General features: G+C 45.7%; 1 protein-coding gene across 1 annotated transcript; it reads left to right on the top strand.

The window, feature by feature from the left end:
- Positions 1–4,983: 4,983 nt before the first annotated feature.
- Positions 4,984–6,457, top strand: SCGB3A1 (secretoglobin family 3A member 1). The gene is given in 4 exon segments (XM_032846816.1): positions 4,984–5,011; positions 5,014–5,133; positions 5,769–6,019; positions 6,328–6,457. Coding segments are annotated over 4 exon segments (423 nt in total). The 3' UTR covers positions 6,352–6,457.
- Positions 6,458–16,209: the final 9,752 nt, after the last annotated feature.

The following is a 16,209-nucleotide window of genomic DNA, read 5'->3' on the forward strand; positions in this document are numbered from 1 at the left end:
GTGAGGGGCTGCGGCCTGGGTCACAGTATGGGGACGGCTGTCAGAAGTCCCCTGTAGGTGTCTGCTGAAGTCACAGCCAGGGTGGGGTCTGGCCCCGGGGTCCGGCGGGCTTCCTGGTCCTTCTGAAGCCTGACAGTGAGCAACTGACTCACCCATCCAGGGCCACCACAGTTCTTGTCCACCTTCAGCACCTCATCCCCAGAGGAGCAAGACAGTGTCTGTTTGGGCCCAGAGGAAGTTCTGCCAACATCCAGGCTGACCATGCCATCAACAGGAGGCAGGGCTACGGCAGCCAGCGCCGGGACCTAAGGCTGGTACTGTTGGCCTCCGCCCATCCTGCACCCTGGCCTCATGCCAGCTGTGCCCTGATGCCCCTCCGGACGCTGTCAACTGGCCTAACCCAGAGAGGAGGCTACAGAGAACTCAGAGGCTGTGATGTGTAGAGAAGAACCCAAGACTACCCAGGTCCTAGATCCTGAGTCTTTGGATGTTATCTCATACGGAAGGAGTGTTGGCAGATGTGTTAATCATCTTTTTTCTTTTTAAAGCTTTTATTTATTTATTTATTTATTTGAGATGAAGACAGACCAGGAGAAGGGGGAGTGGGAGAGAGAGAAACAGATCCCCCCCCACACACACACACTGAGCAAGAAGCCCGACATGGGGCTCCACCCCAGGACCCTGGGATCATGACCTGAGCCAAAGGCAGATGCCCAAAGGACTGAGCCATCCAGGTGCCCCAAGTTCATCGTCTTGAAAGGAAGATGAGGAGACTGGTGCCAAGAATGCAAGCCGTGGTATGTAACATTGAAGAGGGAGGCATAGAGATTTCACACGCGCGCACATACGCACTCACGCAGATGCACACTGAAGGGGAGGAAGGAATAGGGGCAGCCGCCAGAAGCTGGGAGAGGCTCCCTGAGCCACTGGAAGGAGCTTGGCCCCAACGCACCCTCACTCTGGCCCGGAGATACTGGACTCGCAGTCTCTAGACTATGAGCAAATAAATGTGTGCTGTTTTCAGCCAATAAGTATGTGGTGAGTTGTTACAAGGAGCATCAGCGTCCCGTGATCGGCCAGCTTCCCTGGGGTTCAGGACCCTCAGCTGCCCCCCCCCACCTGCTGCTAAAGGTTCACAGGGGGTTGGGGGCAAGGGGGGCGGTGCAGGAGGGGCTCTGAGAACTCGCATGAGTCCTGGCCTTGACCATTAGGATTTAGGGAACTGAGGCCAGTCCCTCGGCCTCAGTGGTGAAACAGTGACACAGGGACACACACTTTGCTGGGTAGCTGTGGGGACACGTTTCGGGGGTTGGAAATCTTGGGGTGCACTTGAAGCCAACCTCCCACCACTGTGCAGGCTCATGGGAGGCCAGGAACAGGTTTACTCCATCCACAAGGGGCCAGAAAGGGGGCACACAGGAGGGGGTGGGTACTTTAAAAGTAAAGACCTCCAGGAAGAGGGTGCAGGGAGATCCCCCAGGATGTGGCCAGGAAACCAGGGCTGCTGGGAACCTGTAGGTTGCCTGCCTCCTCTGCCTTCTCTGGCCTCACTCTCGTCTCTTCCCACCGTCAACTTTCTCTGGTCCCATCTGCATGGTGGAAGGTGTTGGTGGGGGAAGGGGAACCCCCTGCTGCCCTACACCCCACCCTGGCAGTGAGCATGGGTGGGACTTGATAACACCCCAGAACCTGGAGTGAGTGTCAGGGGCAGAGCCGGGCCCGGAGCAGGGCCCCTCTGCCTGTCCCCACAACGCAGGGACTACGTGCCCACGTAGACCAGGCTACGTGGGCTCAGGCGATGCCAGGGTGCACAGGCAGCCTCACTGACAGGGTTGGGGTGCAGAGACGCAGGTGATGTCCCACACACCCCACCCCAGTCCAGATGGGCAACATTTTCCTGCATCATTTTGGGCAGTGACATTACAAAGAGGGCTTATGGTTTCCATGACACTGCCCTAAGCTGTCTCCAGTCACTTCCATTAAAGGCCAATGGCTTCTGTGAAAGGTGCAGGAGGCCCAGAGTCGAGGGCCCAGGTGGCACTTAAGGTCTCGAAAAGGCTTTCATTTTAGTGTCTTTTCTAATTAAAAAAAAAAGTAATATAATGGTAATGAATATGTATAATAATGAATCCAGCCTGGATTCAACAATGTGGTCATGAAATATGTGAAATATGTGGTCATGAAATAAATTTTATATATATATATATTTTTTTTTTTAATTTATGGAAGAAGACATCCACCCCTTGCTAGAACAGAGCAGGAGGACAGAGGACTTGTCAAGGGTGTCTCTGTAAATGTCCACATCCTGTAGAGGACCCTAGTGAAGGCTTCTATTGGAGGATTTGGGAAGAATTAGCAAAAGCAATAGACAAAACTTAGCAAATAAAAGTATGAAGGAGTCGTGTTTGACATCAGAAAAAAAAATTTACCGGAAAAAAATGTTCAGTGTGACCTCATGAATTACTTTTATTGACCCTCTTATCTCAGATGTAATGAATATTTGTGGGGGCACTTGCCCCGGCCACCAGAAGCAAAGATGAGAGCCCAGCTGGGGACACAGTGACTGTGGCTTGGCTCTGGCAAGGAAGGTCAAGAAGTGTCAGATCCCATGTACTCTGGCTCCGTGATCCTGGGTCAGCTCTCTCAACCATCCTCTCTGGTTGGGCCCTGGTCCTCATTGAGTGCATCTGAGAAAGTGAAGCTCAAGGAAAAGCCTCTGTCCCTGTCCTGCAGTGTTAGGATTGCAGTGCATTAGCTGGGTCTTGGCCAAGAACCCAAGGGAGCAATGGCAGAGAAGAACAAGACAACAGAGGACTTGGCTTCCCTGGCCCGTATCTGTGAGAGAGGAGAACCAAGAGGCAGAGACAACCAGCACCAGCCGACCTACAGCCACTCGGACAAAGGAGGAAACTCAATGGGCCCACGAATGAGTGGGACCCCTCAACCATGCACAGCATGGACCAGATGACAGGAGTCACTGTCGCTGGGTACAGCGGTGGGCTGGGGGCCAGCAGAGGCTTAGAGCTCCCACCCCCACAGGAAATGTGGTCCATCCCTTTCTTTCTTCTGTAAACGCACCATAACAGCTAAAGGTGTGGGTGACCGGGCGCGGAGGGCGTCCGGACCTCCTCTCAGTGACATGTGCATGACTTCCCTGCTTCTGAGGGCTGTTGCCAAGACACAGCCCTGGGAAGGGTGAAATGGGTCTGTCAGGAAGTCGGCTCTGAGGACCACTCCCCCAGCATCCTGCCCTGTCCCCATTCTGGCCCAGAACTAGGCTCCGTTGTGTTGTTCGGGCTCTGCAGACAGGGCTGGGATCCGGCCACCAGCAGCCACAGACAGGGTCTGGGTGAAGCCAATGGTGCCATCACGTGCAGAATTCAACCAACAAGAGAGCAGCCCCCTCCGCCTTGCCCACAACCAAATGTTACTTGAAAGTCATGACTCAAGTCCCCAAGGAGAGCGCAGCTTTGACTTCTGCCCTCCTCCATCTCTCCTCATGGCTCTCCCAGCTGTGATTCCCCACACCCACTCCCGAGGCTCGAGTGGGTTGGGGGTCCTTTGGCTGTGGCTGTACCTGAGCCGTTGGGAGACCCTGGGACCCTGCAAGCTTCCTCCCAACCCCAAGCCAGAAGGAGCCGGGCCTGCTCTTTTGAGATCCACAGTGTCCAGGTCTCAAAGGAGCAAGAGGCCTCTGAGAACATTGCAGCAGCACTGCCCACCCCCCTACCCGACACACACGCACAAGCATCAGTGGCCTCAACTTCTCCTCAAAGAATGTGTCCTCACCCAAGTGCATGACATCACAGAGAAACCAACTGTTCTGACCTCCCCCCACCCAGCTCCAGCATCGTCTGTCTGTGGGCAGAGGACGGGTCACCCAGACTGGTGGGAGGACCCGGAGAGGACAAGGCTTAGGACACCATGGCCATGGCCCCAAGTCGAGAGGCCTTTCCCACCCAGCTGTCCCTATATCCCGCCCCGGCGCTCTGGTGAGGTCCCGTCCCAGCTTCCCTTCGGAAAGAAATCACTCAAAGGTAAAGTTTTACACGTCGAAAATGTACTTCCCCATTGAAATTATTTCCACAGTGATCAACAAAACATACATTTATAATGCAAAAGCCTTCACCCACCCCACCTCCTGTCCCCAAAATAGTCAAGGGAGAATTGTGAGAAGGTCACACGAATGTTCACACGTTGAGCACGGCTACTACTGAGCCCCATGCTGTCTGCAGGAAGGCGGTGGGGACGGTGGTGGACAACATCTGCAGATGTGAGTCAGAGCCTGGGGGGACTCAGGGTTGGGCTGCCAAGGTCAAGACCCCTGCATAACCAAAGTGGGGGGCTCCCCACTGATGAGCCTGAATGTTACAGGACTAAATATGTTTTCTTATCCTCCACTGTCATATTCTGTAGTGACAAATGTGTGAGGACTTTTAAAGAAACGTTTGGCGTGGAGACTGACTGCAAAGATGGGAACATGTCCCGGGTCCTTCTGTTCTCACTGGTAGCTACCTGTGGCCCCACCAGGGAGGGGACCAGGAATAAGGCCTAACCTGGGGGCAGGGAGAGGTTCGCTACCTGGAGTTTCTTCTCTGCCTCTCCAGGACCAGGGGAGCCAGGATGGCCCCCACTGCATGACATTTCCATGGTCTGGCAGTGGGGGGCAGGACTGGGGTCACACATCTGTCCCCTCTGCCCCTTCCTCACCGGGGCCCACAGCATGGCTGGAGGGCCAGATGGACTCAGAACAGAAAGCTCTCTGCAAAGGCAGAGGCCTGGATGGGCCTTGTGCCCACAAAGCATAGCCTGCGTTTCTGCTCTGGCTGGGGAGAACAGCCCTCAGCCCAGGGGGCCCTGCCAACAGGAAGTCCCTGAGACCCAGGCAGGGCAGGGGGGCACGGGCTTCCCAGGGCCCACCAGCCCAAGCAGGAAGTTGGCCGGGGCTCTGTTGGCTGAGCAAACAGCACATTTCTCAGGAGCATGTCGGGGGGAGGCCCCAGCCCAGGGGAGGGGAGAGCACGGGATATATGAAGCCCACAGCAGGGCCCAACTCTGTTCCTGAGAGCAGGTCCGCCATGAAGCTCACTGCTGCCTTCCTGGTGCTCTGTGTGGCTCTGCTCAGCCAGCCCGGTGAGTGCTGGCAGGCCTCAGTCCCCAGCTCCTCGCCACAGGGTCCCGGCGGGGTCTCTGCTGGTCCCCTGGTCCCCTGGTCCCGAAGGTAGCCCATCCTGATCCTGTAGCCCCTGCCTTGGGTCCCAGGCCACTCCTCTGCCTCCCAGCACTCCCTGTCCCTCTGGGCAGCAAGTCCTGCTCCTTCCTGGGGTCTTCAAGACCCTCTGGGGCCTGCCCTGCCCGGGGCCCTCAGGCTTCCTCTCATGTCCCCATTGGCTGGCCCTGGTTTCTCCTTTCCACCCCGCACCGGGGTGAGCTCGGACCAGCACTGGCCCCGGTCGGAACTGTCTGCCTCATCCTTCAAGGCATAGCCCAGGTGTCCCCTCTTCTGAGGGGCCCCCACTCAGAGCTTTCCTCTTCTCCCCCCCCCCTGCCGCCGCCAGGGCCACCCTGTAGGCACCTCTGTCCAGCCCCCTGCTTGCTGGACCACGATTCTGTTTACATGGCTGCCTCTCCCAGCCAGCTGGGACTCCCTGCCTCAGGAGGGAGTGGGGATGAGGGAGGCACCTCCTGGGGGAGCCAGGCCCTTGGCAGGTCTCCATGGAGCACTAGTTCAGATGGGGCAGGGGGATCTTCTCTGCTTGTGTTTGCAGCTGCCGCTTTCTTCGGGAACTCGATGGCCAAGCCTGTGGCCTCTGCTTTGAGCGCTGCAGAGGCTGGTACAGAGGCTGTGGCTGGGGCAGGAGCCAAGGTCCAACCCTTTCTCGGAAGCTTCAACCCCCTGAAGTTTATGCTGACCATGCTGGGGATCCCGGTGGAACATCTTGTGGAGGGTTCCAGGAAGTGTGTGGCCGAGCTGGGCCCTGAGGCCGTGGAGGCCATGGGGGCCATGAAGACTCTGCTGGTAACGTGGGACACCCTGGGCGCTCCCTGCGAGGGTGGCCCTCCCCAGCCTCCCATAGAACAGAAACACCCACTCCCTAAAAGGCTAACAAGGTGTCTGGGCCCTGTGTCAGGGAAACCTCATGGCCCACCCTCAGGAAAAGCAGGATGGCCTTGGGTGGGAACTGGGTTGACCCTATGTGAAAGACAGGCAGGCTGCAGAAGGCCCCTGGAGGTAAGGGGGGACCCCTCCAGGAACTCTGCCCTGTTCCCTTGGGTGCTCTGCGGTGGTGGGCTGGAGGAGAGCAGAAACCTGGCTTCTCTTTGCAGGGGGCCCTGACATACTTTGGTTGAGCCAAGGCCGGTGTATCCCAGTGTGGGGCTGAGATGCTGCCGTCGACAGGCTGGGGACCTGCTGCTCAGCCCTGACCATCCAAGCCCTTCCCCTACTCTCTCAGTAAACACAATAACAGCAGCTTTGGGGCTGATCTTTTCTTGCCGTGATACCGATCCCCATTCCTCGTTCCTCCCCCTGCTGAAAGCGATGGTGCTGAAGAAAGAAGGGGCCAGCAGGAGGATGGGTCCCACCCTGCAGGAGGAGCACTGTGCCCAGATTATGTGTGGGTGTGCGCATGTGTGTGAGGGACCCTACTGACATTCAGCAGGTGACCCAGAGGCAGTAATTAAAGCTGCTGGGCATCAGGCAAGCATAAATTAGTTAAAACTGGGATTTTTTTTTTCCACCCGTTAGGCTCTGCCTAACCCTCTCTGTGGCTAAAGTTTTGTTTGGAAGTTTTGTTTTCTTCCCTCTACTTTGATTTCTTCCCTGGAATGAGGCACGACTGAAGGCTGCAGGAAAAGCCTGGCTTGCATCTGGTTTTCCCTGTGATTTCTGGTAGTTTCATTGAAATAATTAGTGACTTTGATTGCTTCTGTTCTACCAGCAGCATTTCTGGACTGATCCTCAGGGTTGATGGGAGGGGACCCCGAGCTGGATACTGACATCCATCTCTGGAGAAACTTCCCGGTAGACTCCTTTTTTAGTGATAAATGACAAGTCACATTTCCTGGGAAGGGTTCTCCCCAGCTTGACTATCAACCAAACCACCACAGACAATCCGACTCCTTTTCTAGCTGTTACTCTATGAAGACATGGGTCTGGCTCTTTTCTGTTCCTATTTGGACAAGGACATTCAGGGATCTAAATGGGGGAGGGTGCATTTTGACAAGTTCCAACTCAACCTAGAACAGGTGGCTCCCCAGGATGCAGATTAAATCTCTCATCAACACCACTGCCCCCAAGTCCCCAAGGGTTCTGAATCTTTGCGTCAGGCTCGGGTCTGGGCAAAAATGAACCCTAACAAGACAGATCACTGCTCATCTCTGGTGGAGAAGGCAGTGGGGTCATGACCTGACCTGAAACGACCACAGGCCCTTTTCTCCCGACATGACATAGGTTCCTCAGTTAATGCCCTGGACTCGAATGTTCAAGGGGATCTCTGGAAGAATGCCAAGACTACAGGAGCTTGCTCGAACAGACAGTGGGCTTGGGGGCTCAGCCAACGACCCTGTCTGAGATGGCCCTGCATGCAGCCTTCTACCTCTGGAGCCTGCCCAGGCAAACACCAGAGGGGAAATCACAGCACTTAGTAAAAGAAGGAGACTGAGGGTAACATCTGAAGCCCTGAGGCTAACTCCCTCCCGTAGATTCCTGCAGGAATGGAAGAAACCAACCATAATCCCCCAGAAAGAGGGAATACGTTTTAAAGCTAGATTTCCTTAAATATCTTATTTTGCCCATTTGACTTGATAACTACGTAGATATTTAACATCATCCCAAAAGACTGAATAGTTAAAAAAAAAAAAGTCTAAAAATTGAGTTAATAAAAAGAAAACAGGAGCGCCTGGCTGGCTCAGTCGTTAAGCGTCTGCCTTCGGCTCAGGTTATGATCCCAGAATCCTGGGATCGAGCCCCGCATCAGACTCCCTGCTCAGCGAGGAGTCTGCTTCTCCCTCTCCCTTGGCTTGTTTTCCTTCTCTCGCTGTCTCTCTCTCTCTCTCTATCTGCATCAAATAAATAAATAAAATCTTTAAAAAAAATGAGAAACGAACTATGACTTTGTTTCCTGTGGTGGTAGAATCCCCAAAGGACTAACTCTTTCAGGGCACCTGGCTGGCTCCATTGGAAAAGCATACAAGTCTTGATCTCAGGGTCATGAGTTCAAATCCCACAGTATATGTGGAGATTAGTTAAAAAAAAAAAAGGGCATTCCAAATAACATGAAAATAGTCATTTACAAAATTCCAACAGAAAGTACAATTATAATTGCCTGGTATATTTTATCTGCAAGGGGGGGGGGGGAAATCTCTCTTATCTCTGTCCCCTGAAAGTTTCCAGAAACTGATCAATCCCAGAGCAGTGGCCTCCAGATACCATTTCTCACTGAAGGAACCAGGAGTCTTTGAAAAAATGGCTGGTTCCAGCTATGGAGCAGGAAATGTAAAAGATGAACCAGGAACATCTTTTTATAACAGAATAGAAGCTGCTAAAGACTATCAGGATTGTGCTAAAAAGACACAGGGACCAGGGTGAATAAGTCACTGGCCAAGGATGGGGTAATTTGAACATCAGTAATGGTAGTAAGTGGAATGGATGACAGGCATCAGATTTGCTCATATCCATGTTTTTTATATAGGAGGAAAAAATAGACCGTTTGGTAACCTTTGAAGGACACAAGAAAATCAATTCATTATTTTGAAAACTGGGGTACCTGGGTGGCTCAGATGGTTAAGCATTTGCCTTCGGCTCAGGTCTTGATCTCGGGGTCCTGGGATGGAGCCCTGCATTGGGCTTCTGACTCAGAGGGGAGTCTGCTTCTCCCTCTCCCTCTGCCTGCCACTCCCCCTGCTTGTGCTCTCTCTCTCTCTGCCAAATAAATAAATCTTTAAAAAATTATTTTGGGGGCACCTGGGTGGCTCAGTGGGTTAAAGCCTCTGCCTTCAGCTCAGGTCATGATCCCAGGGTCCTGGAATCGAGCCCAGCATCGGGCTCTCTGCTCAGCGGGGAGCCTGCTTCCCCCTCTCTCTCTGCCTACTTGTGCTCTGTGTGTCAAATAAATAAATAAAATTTTAAAAATTATTTTGAAAACTAAAAACTATTTCAAAGTACAAAACTTAAAACATGTAAAAATTAAAAGACAACTGAGGAAAGATACAGGGTTAAAGGGTTAAGCACCCTGAGTGCATAAAGAAACACGAATTTACCAGAAAAGGACAAAATCCTCGACAGACATAAAATCATAAGATAAACTCGAAATAGCAAAAAAAAAAAAAAAAAAGCCCAAAATCAAAAACAAAAAAAAACGCCTGTTACTAATAAGGGAACTATAAACGGAAATCACAATGGGTTACCATTATACCCATCAGATTGCCAAAAACTAAGTCAGACAAAAACAAGCATTGGCAAAGTTGGGGAAGAATGGCAAAATCTTATCAACTTCTGGTGGGAGAGTAAGCAGAACTCCCCCACCCCCACTTTTTAAAAAGATTTTTATTTATTTATTTGACAGAGACAGACAGCAAGAGAGCACAACAAGCAGGGGGAGTGGGAGAGGGAGAAGCAGGCTCCCCGCTGAGCGGGAAGCCTGATGTGGGGCTCGACCTGAGCCAAAGGCAGACACTTAACAACTGAGCCACCCAGGCACCCCATGCAGAAACACTTCAGACAGGAGTAAGCATATCTAATACAGTCAAACACACGCCTGCCCCAACACCTAGCAATTCCAACCCTTCAGAGAAGCTCAGCTTACAGTGGCACCTACCAGAATGTTCAGAGCAGAATGGTTTGTAAGTGTTCGGGAAAGGAGAGAGAAAACTAGAAACAACTCAAAGATACTTGCAGGGAAGGGTAGATTTTGGAATATTCATACAAAATGCAATATTACAATGCCGCTTACAACTACATGCACTAACATGAGTGAATCTCAAATAATTCAAGTCCCAGAAGAAATCATAAAAAATTATTTCATTTATGTTTTTTAAGATCGTTTATATACTGTAAAATTTACCCTTTTAAAGTAATTCATATAATTTGCTTTTTAAATAATGGTTTTTTTAAATAGCTTTTAAAAAAAAAGTATCTACCATAGTGTGCAGCCATGACTACTATCTAATTTTATAATATTTTTATCACTCCAAAGAGAAACTTAGGTCTTCTTTGGAGAATGTCTATTCAAATTCTTTACGCATTCTTAAACTGGGCTGCTTTTTCATTGTTGAGTTGTAATTGTTCTTTATATATTCTGGAGACTAGACTTAACAGATACATGGTTTATAAATATTTTCTTCCATTCTGTGGACAGCTGTTCCACTCTCTTTTCCTTTGAAGCATGAAAGTTCTTAATTCTGATGAAATTTGTCTATTTTCCTCCATTTGGTTGCTTGCACTTTGAGACGTCTTATCTAAGAAACTATTACTCAACCCAAGGTCATGAAGATTTATACTGATGTTTTTTCCTAAGGGATTTTAGTTTTAGCTCTTACATTTAGATTTTTTTTTTATTCCTTTTACTTATTTTACATAGTGTGAGACTGAGTCCCGCTTCATTCTTTTGCTCATGGAGAATCAGTTGTCCAGGCCATTTGTCAAAGACACTATTCCTTCTCCTAATAAGGTGTCTTTGTTACCTTTGTCTCAAATCAATAGACCATAAATGTAAGGGTTTATTTCTGGTCTTTCAATTCCATTGATCAAAATATGTTATCCTTAGGCCGATACCGCACTTCTTAATTACTGAAGCTTTGTAATACATTTTGAACTCAGGAAATTTGAGTCTTCCAACTCTGTTCTTTTTTAATATTGTTTGGCTCTTTGGAGTCCCTTGGATTTCCATGAATTTTAAGATCAGCTTGTCAATTTCTGCAACAAACAAAAAGCCAGCTGGAACTATGATAGGACTACAGTTGAATCTACAGATCGATTTGGGGAGTATCACCATCTTAATGGTATTAGGTGTTTCAGTCCATGAACATGAAAAGTCTTAATGCTTATTTAGGTCTTCTTTCAAGTTTTGTAGTTTTGTGTACAAGTCTTCCATTTCTTTCATTAAATTCCTTAAGGATTTTACTCTTTATTATTATAGTAGTGCAATTGCTTTGATTTTTGTTCTTTGCTAGTGAATAAAAATATGGCTTTTGTATGTTGATCTTGTTCTAATAAACTTACTGAATTCATTTATCAGTTCTAATAGGTTTTTGGTGTGTGGAATACTTGGGGTTTTCTAGGTACAAGATCATGTCATCTGCAAATATACTTTTACGTCTTCCTCTCTGATCTTACTATTTTTTATTTCATTTTCAAGCCTTATTTCCCTGGCTAGAACTTTGGTACAGTGCTGAAGAGGAGTGATGGGTGAACATCTTGTTTTTTTCTGATCTTAGAGGAAGAGCCTTCACACTCTTTCACCATTAAGAAGGATGTCAGTTGTGGGTTCCTCACCCTTTATCAGACTGAGGAAGTTCTCTTCCGTTCCTTTATAAACTAGAGGTTATGGAATTTTGTCAATATGTTTTCTGTGCCTAATGATGTGATCCTGTGGTATTGCCCTTCATACTATCGACGGAGTGTATTACATTAAGTGGGGATATTAAGGAACCTCGTTTTTAGATAAATCCCACTTGGTCATGGTGTATGATTATTTTTTACATGTTGCTGGATTCAGCTTTCTGGTGTTTTACTGAAGATATTCCTAGCTGTATTCATAAGCAGCATTAGTGTGTAGTTTTTTTCCATGTGACATCTTTGGCTTTGATATGAGAGTAACACTGGCCTCACAGAATGAGCTAAGAGTTCCTTCTAGTTTTTGGAAGGGATTGTGAACAATTATTTATTCTTAAGTACCCAGGGGAAGTCGCCAGTGAAACCATCTGGGCCCGGGCTTTTCTTTCCATATAGCTTTTGTTTTTAATTCAATTTCTTGTTATATATTTATTCAGATTTTCTGTTTCTTCTTGTCAGTTTTGGTAATTTGTCTGTTTCATCCACATAATCTCAGTCATTAGACAGCAATTGTCCATAGTACTCCGTAATAAGCCATTTTATTCTGTAAGGTTAGTAGTAAGGTCCTCCCGTTTATTCTTGATTTTAGTAATTTTTCTTCCTGCTCAGTATAAGGTTCATCAATTTTGCTTATCTTTCCAAAGAATCAGCTTCTGTATCTGTTGATTTCCCTACTAGTTTCCTATTCTCTATTTCATTATTTTCTGCTCCAGTCCTTATTATGTATGTCCCTTCTGCTTGCTTTGGGTTTACCTTGCTCTTTTGTTTTCCAGCATTTTGAAGTGGAAGATTATGTTATTGAGATCTTTTAAAATGTAGGTATTTACAGCTGCCAATTTCCCTTTAAGTACTGCTTTCACAGCATCACAGAAGTTTTGGTGTGTTATGTCTTTTCATTTATTTCCATGTATTTTCTAATTTCTCTAATTTTTTTTTTCCTTTGGCCCACTGGTATTTAGAAGTGTAGTTTACCACATATTTCCAAATTTCCCAACTTTCTTTCTAGCTTCCCTTCATGATGATCAGGGAATATACCTGGTACAATTTCAATTCTTTAAACTTCTTGTTTCATGGCATAGCCTATTATCTACTGGAGAATGTTCCCTGAGCACTTGAGAATATGTATTCTGGTATGGGTAGGTAGAATGTTCTATACATATCTGTTTAGTCTACTTGGTTTATAGTGTTTCAAGTATTGTATTTCCTTGATCTTCTGCCTAGTTTTTCTATCCATTGGGAATATGGTATCGGATAACTATTAATGTTGATCGTCTATCCCTTTCATTCTGTTAGTTTTGCTTCACGTAGACTGTGGTTTATAATTTAGCATTGCTCATGATTACAAAAAGTTTCTCTATCTCTAGTAATTTTGTTTGTTTTCAAGTCTACTTTGTCTTATTTGGATAGCCACACCAACTTTCTTGTTTGCATACCTTCTTCCATCCTTTTATTTCAACCTGTTTGTGTCTTTGAATCTAAAGTACATCTCGTAAGCACATGGTTCCATTATTTTCATCCAGTCTGACCTTGTTTGATCCATTCACATTTAATATTATTGGATTTATGCCTGCCATCTTTTTTTTTCAGTCTCATGCTTCTGTCTATTCCTCCTTTACTACTTTTTGCATATTTTCTAGTGTAACATTTTAATTATTTTAACAATTACATAAAACTGAGAAAGTAGATTCATATATCCAAATTATCCCAAATAACACTTTTCTCACAAGTGAATCATCAAAAGTCATTAAACTTTTTTGAAACCACATCAACAAAACTGGTTTATTCTTTTATAATCTATTTAACTTTGTAGCAAAAGCTTATCAACTTCTCTCCAAGTTAAGAACATTTTCATGCCAGTTCTCATTAATTCTTATGTCCGCTATAGAGTAACATCAGATTCAAATTTGCATAATTTGAAAAACAACTCTAAACTTAAACCAAGCTATCAGCAAAGTGTCCCTCAAATTTTAATTCTAGTTTTAACAGCCAATTTACAAAATGCGATGACAGTTAAAATTTGTTAGAATATATACAAAAATCGGCATTCTTGGTTTGTATCATGAGGTTCAACATAAATTCTTGTACCTGCCTGTGAAAGTCACAAATCGTCTTTCCTCTCCTTGGAGTTTCAATTTTGGTTCACTCATATGCAGACTGACACTTGTAAGAAAATGTGTATCATATAGACATGGTTTGCTTTTGATTACTATTTATAACAAGCATTTCTTTTGTTGCAAGATAATCTTAAACTGGTATTAAATGAACAGTAAACCATTGTTAAAGTTCCTTTCATAATTCAACCAATGAGCATTACAAGACAAGATCATTGAATTTTAACCTTCTATCCCTCTGAATAGTCTTCACAAACTTGATTTGACATTTTATTTACTTAATTTTAACAACTATGACATTTTTCAGTCTGTTCCAGGAAATTAAGTACAACTATCTTCAATAAGCATAAGGTGTAACAAAATAATAAAGGAAATCACTAAAATTCCAACAAATCCAGATTTCTGACCTAACACAGCTACAGCATTATCTGTAACAGATATGATCTTTCTTCATACCTGGAAGAAATTCTTTGGCGGATGTAAAAAACACAAAAATACCTATGTTGTAAGTCTGAGTTTAGGCCAAGAGTTCACATTTCTTTGTAAATTGGAAGTCCCTTAAGAAAATGCATACACTAAGTATTAACTGTTGGTGTCTTTTGTATCACACAACTCATGTAAAGCTAATAAGTACTTCAATGTTTAAACTTTAAACAATCTTTAAGAATATTAGGAAGGTCTTATAGTCTCTAAGTAACTAGGTCTTATAGTCTCTAGGTAAACTGAAAATACTTCATTCTTGTAAAATACTTTGTGTCTTCATTTTCTAACAAGATGTCCATAATATAAATATATTTTTCATACCATATCTCCACTAAAATGTTTTTTCCTGTGGAAGAATACAAGCCCTTTTTATAGCTGGTCAAATCTACAAGCTCATATCCTGTTATAAAAGAGTTTTTAAAAAATCTGCTGGACTTCTAATTCTTATTTCAAGTGATTAATTTCATCTATTATTTTTTTTTTTACTGTTAGCAGGAAACATTAAATTCAATTAAGCATTTCAAGAAAATGTACCCTACTGTTGCTCACTTTACTACATTTTTTTTACACTGGTTTTCCTTTTCCTCTGGTGCAACAAATTGCCATTGTCATTCGTCATGAAATTCATGATATCCCTTCTAGTCTTCATTGTTCCAGTTGTGGGACTAGCTCAGTTCTGCATCAGCATTGGTTTTAAGTTTAATAATTTGTCCACACTTATTTTTTAAACCAGAGAAATAATTTATATTAAAAAGAAAAAAGGCATCTCAATCACTAGTGATTTCCATAGGCACAGTAACTCATGCTGCTGGCAGGAAGTACTCAAACATATTCTAAAGTTCCTTCAGTTAGTAAAATATTGTTAGGATGGCATCAGCTCTTTGACATCAACTGGTGATGTGTCTATGTGTAACACAAGCAATACACCGGTTTCACATCTTACACAATGTGTCAGATAAAGGGAAATTTGGTCCTATCACAACAATAAAGTTTCAGCGAAACTGAAAAATATCTTACAGTTCCAATCCCACTAGCCGTATTTCAAGGGCTCAAAAGGCACATGTGGCAGAGTCCGCCAGATTGAACACAGGTCTAATCCTCTGCATGACAGGAAAGTCAATTTAGAATTCATGGATTCCTTTCATTTGCTCTATTGAAGTGTCTTCTAATACCCATTAATTACTGAACTCTTCAGTTAGGGGCACACTGGATCTCTTTTGCAGACTAAACTCCAAATGAAAAATAATGCAAAATGAAGTAAGTGTAGTTTGAGAAACAAAATTCTTTGCCTAAATGTTTCTGTGAGGTCAGTAAAGGAGAAAGGGTCTGCCAGCAAACACCTGAAGGGGCAGAGTGTCAGGGTTTGCCTAATGAAAGTAATGAGGGACTGAACAAAACTCACTTACCGGTCTTTTCACCCAAAAGTGATGAGGGACCAATTGAGGTTCTTACTGATTCTGTTCCCTGAACATTTCAAATTCTCCTTCCTTTTTTCACTGATTTCCCTGCAAGCCATCCTCAGCTTATCCTGTCAACGGGACCATGCCGGAAGCCAGTAAACTAGTTTTCCTGTTCTAACCCACCCTCCAGAGCACTGCGATAGCAACCTTTCTAAAACATAAACCTGGTCAAACCGCTATTTAAAACTCGTATCTGGCTCTTCACCACCACCTGCAGGATTAAGTTCAAACTTCAGCATGTGGCTCAAGGTTCCAAAGGCATCCACTGTGTTCCAGCCAACCCCACTCGTGTGCTTCCCACTGAAAGACCCACCTCGTGCTCGAAATTCAGAACTACGCACGATTTCACAAAGGGCTACTATATTCATCTGGGATGAGTAATTTACTATGATTCATCTGGGAAAAAAGTTCTTAATCCTTCTAAGTTCTAAGGACTAGTTCTAAGGTCACCTCTGGAAAATTTTACAGGCTCATGCAGATTTGCGCCCTCCACACCTGGAATACCTTTAGCACATGTTACATCAGATTATAATGAGCGAGGAGCAACTTGAAGTCAGAGACCAGGGCTGGAGGTCTCTATTTCCAATCTTGGAGCAGCGTC

Source organism: Lontra canadensis, unplaced genomic scaffold (genome assembly GCF_010015895.1).
Source record: "Lontra canadensis isolate GAN:19392208 unplaced genomic scaffold, GSC_riverotter_1.0 scaffold181, whole genome shotgun sequence".
NCBI lineage: Eukaryota > Metazoa > Chordata > Mammalia > Carnivora > Mustelidae > Lontra > Lontra canadensis.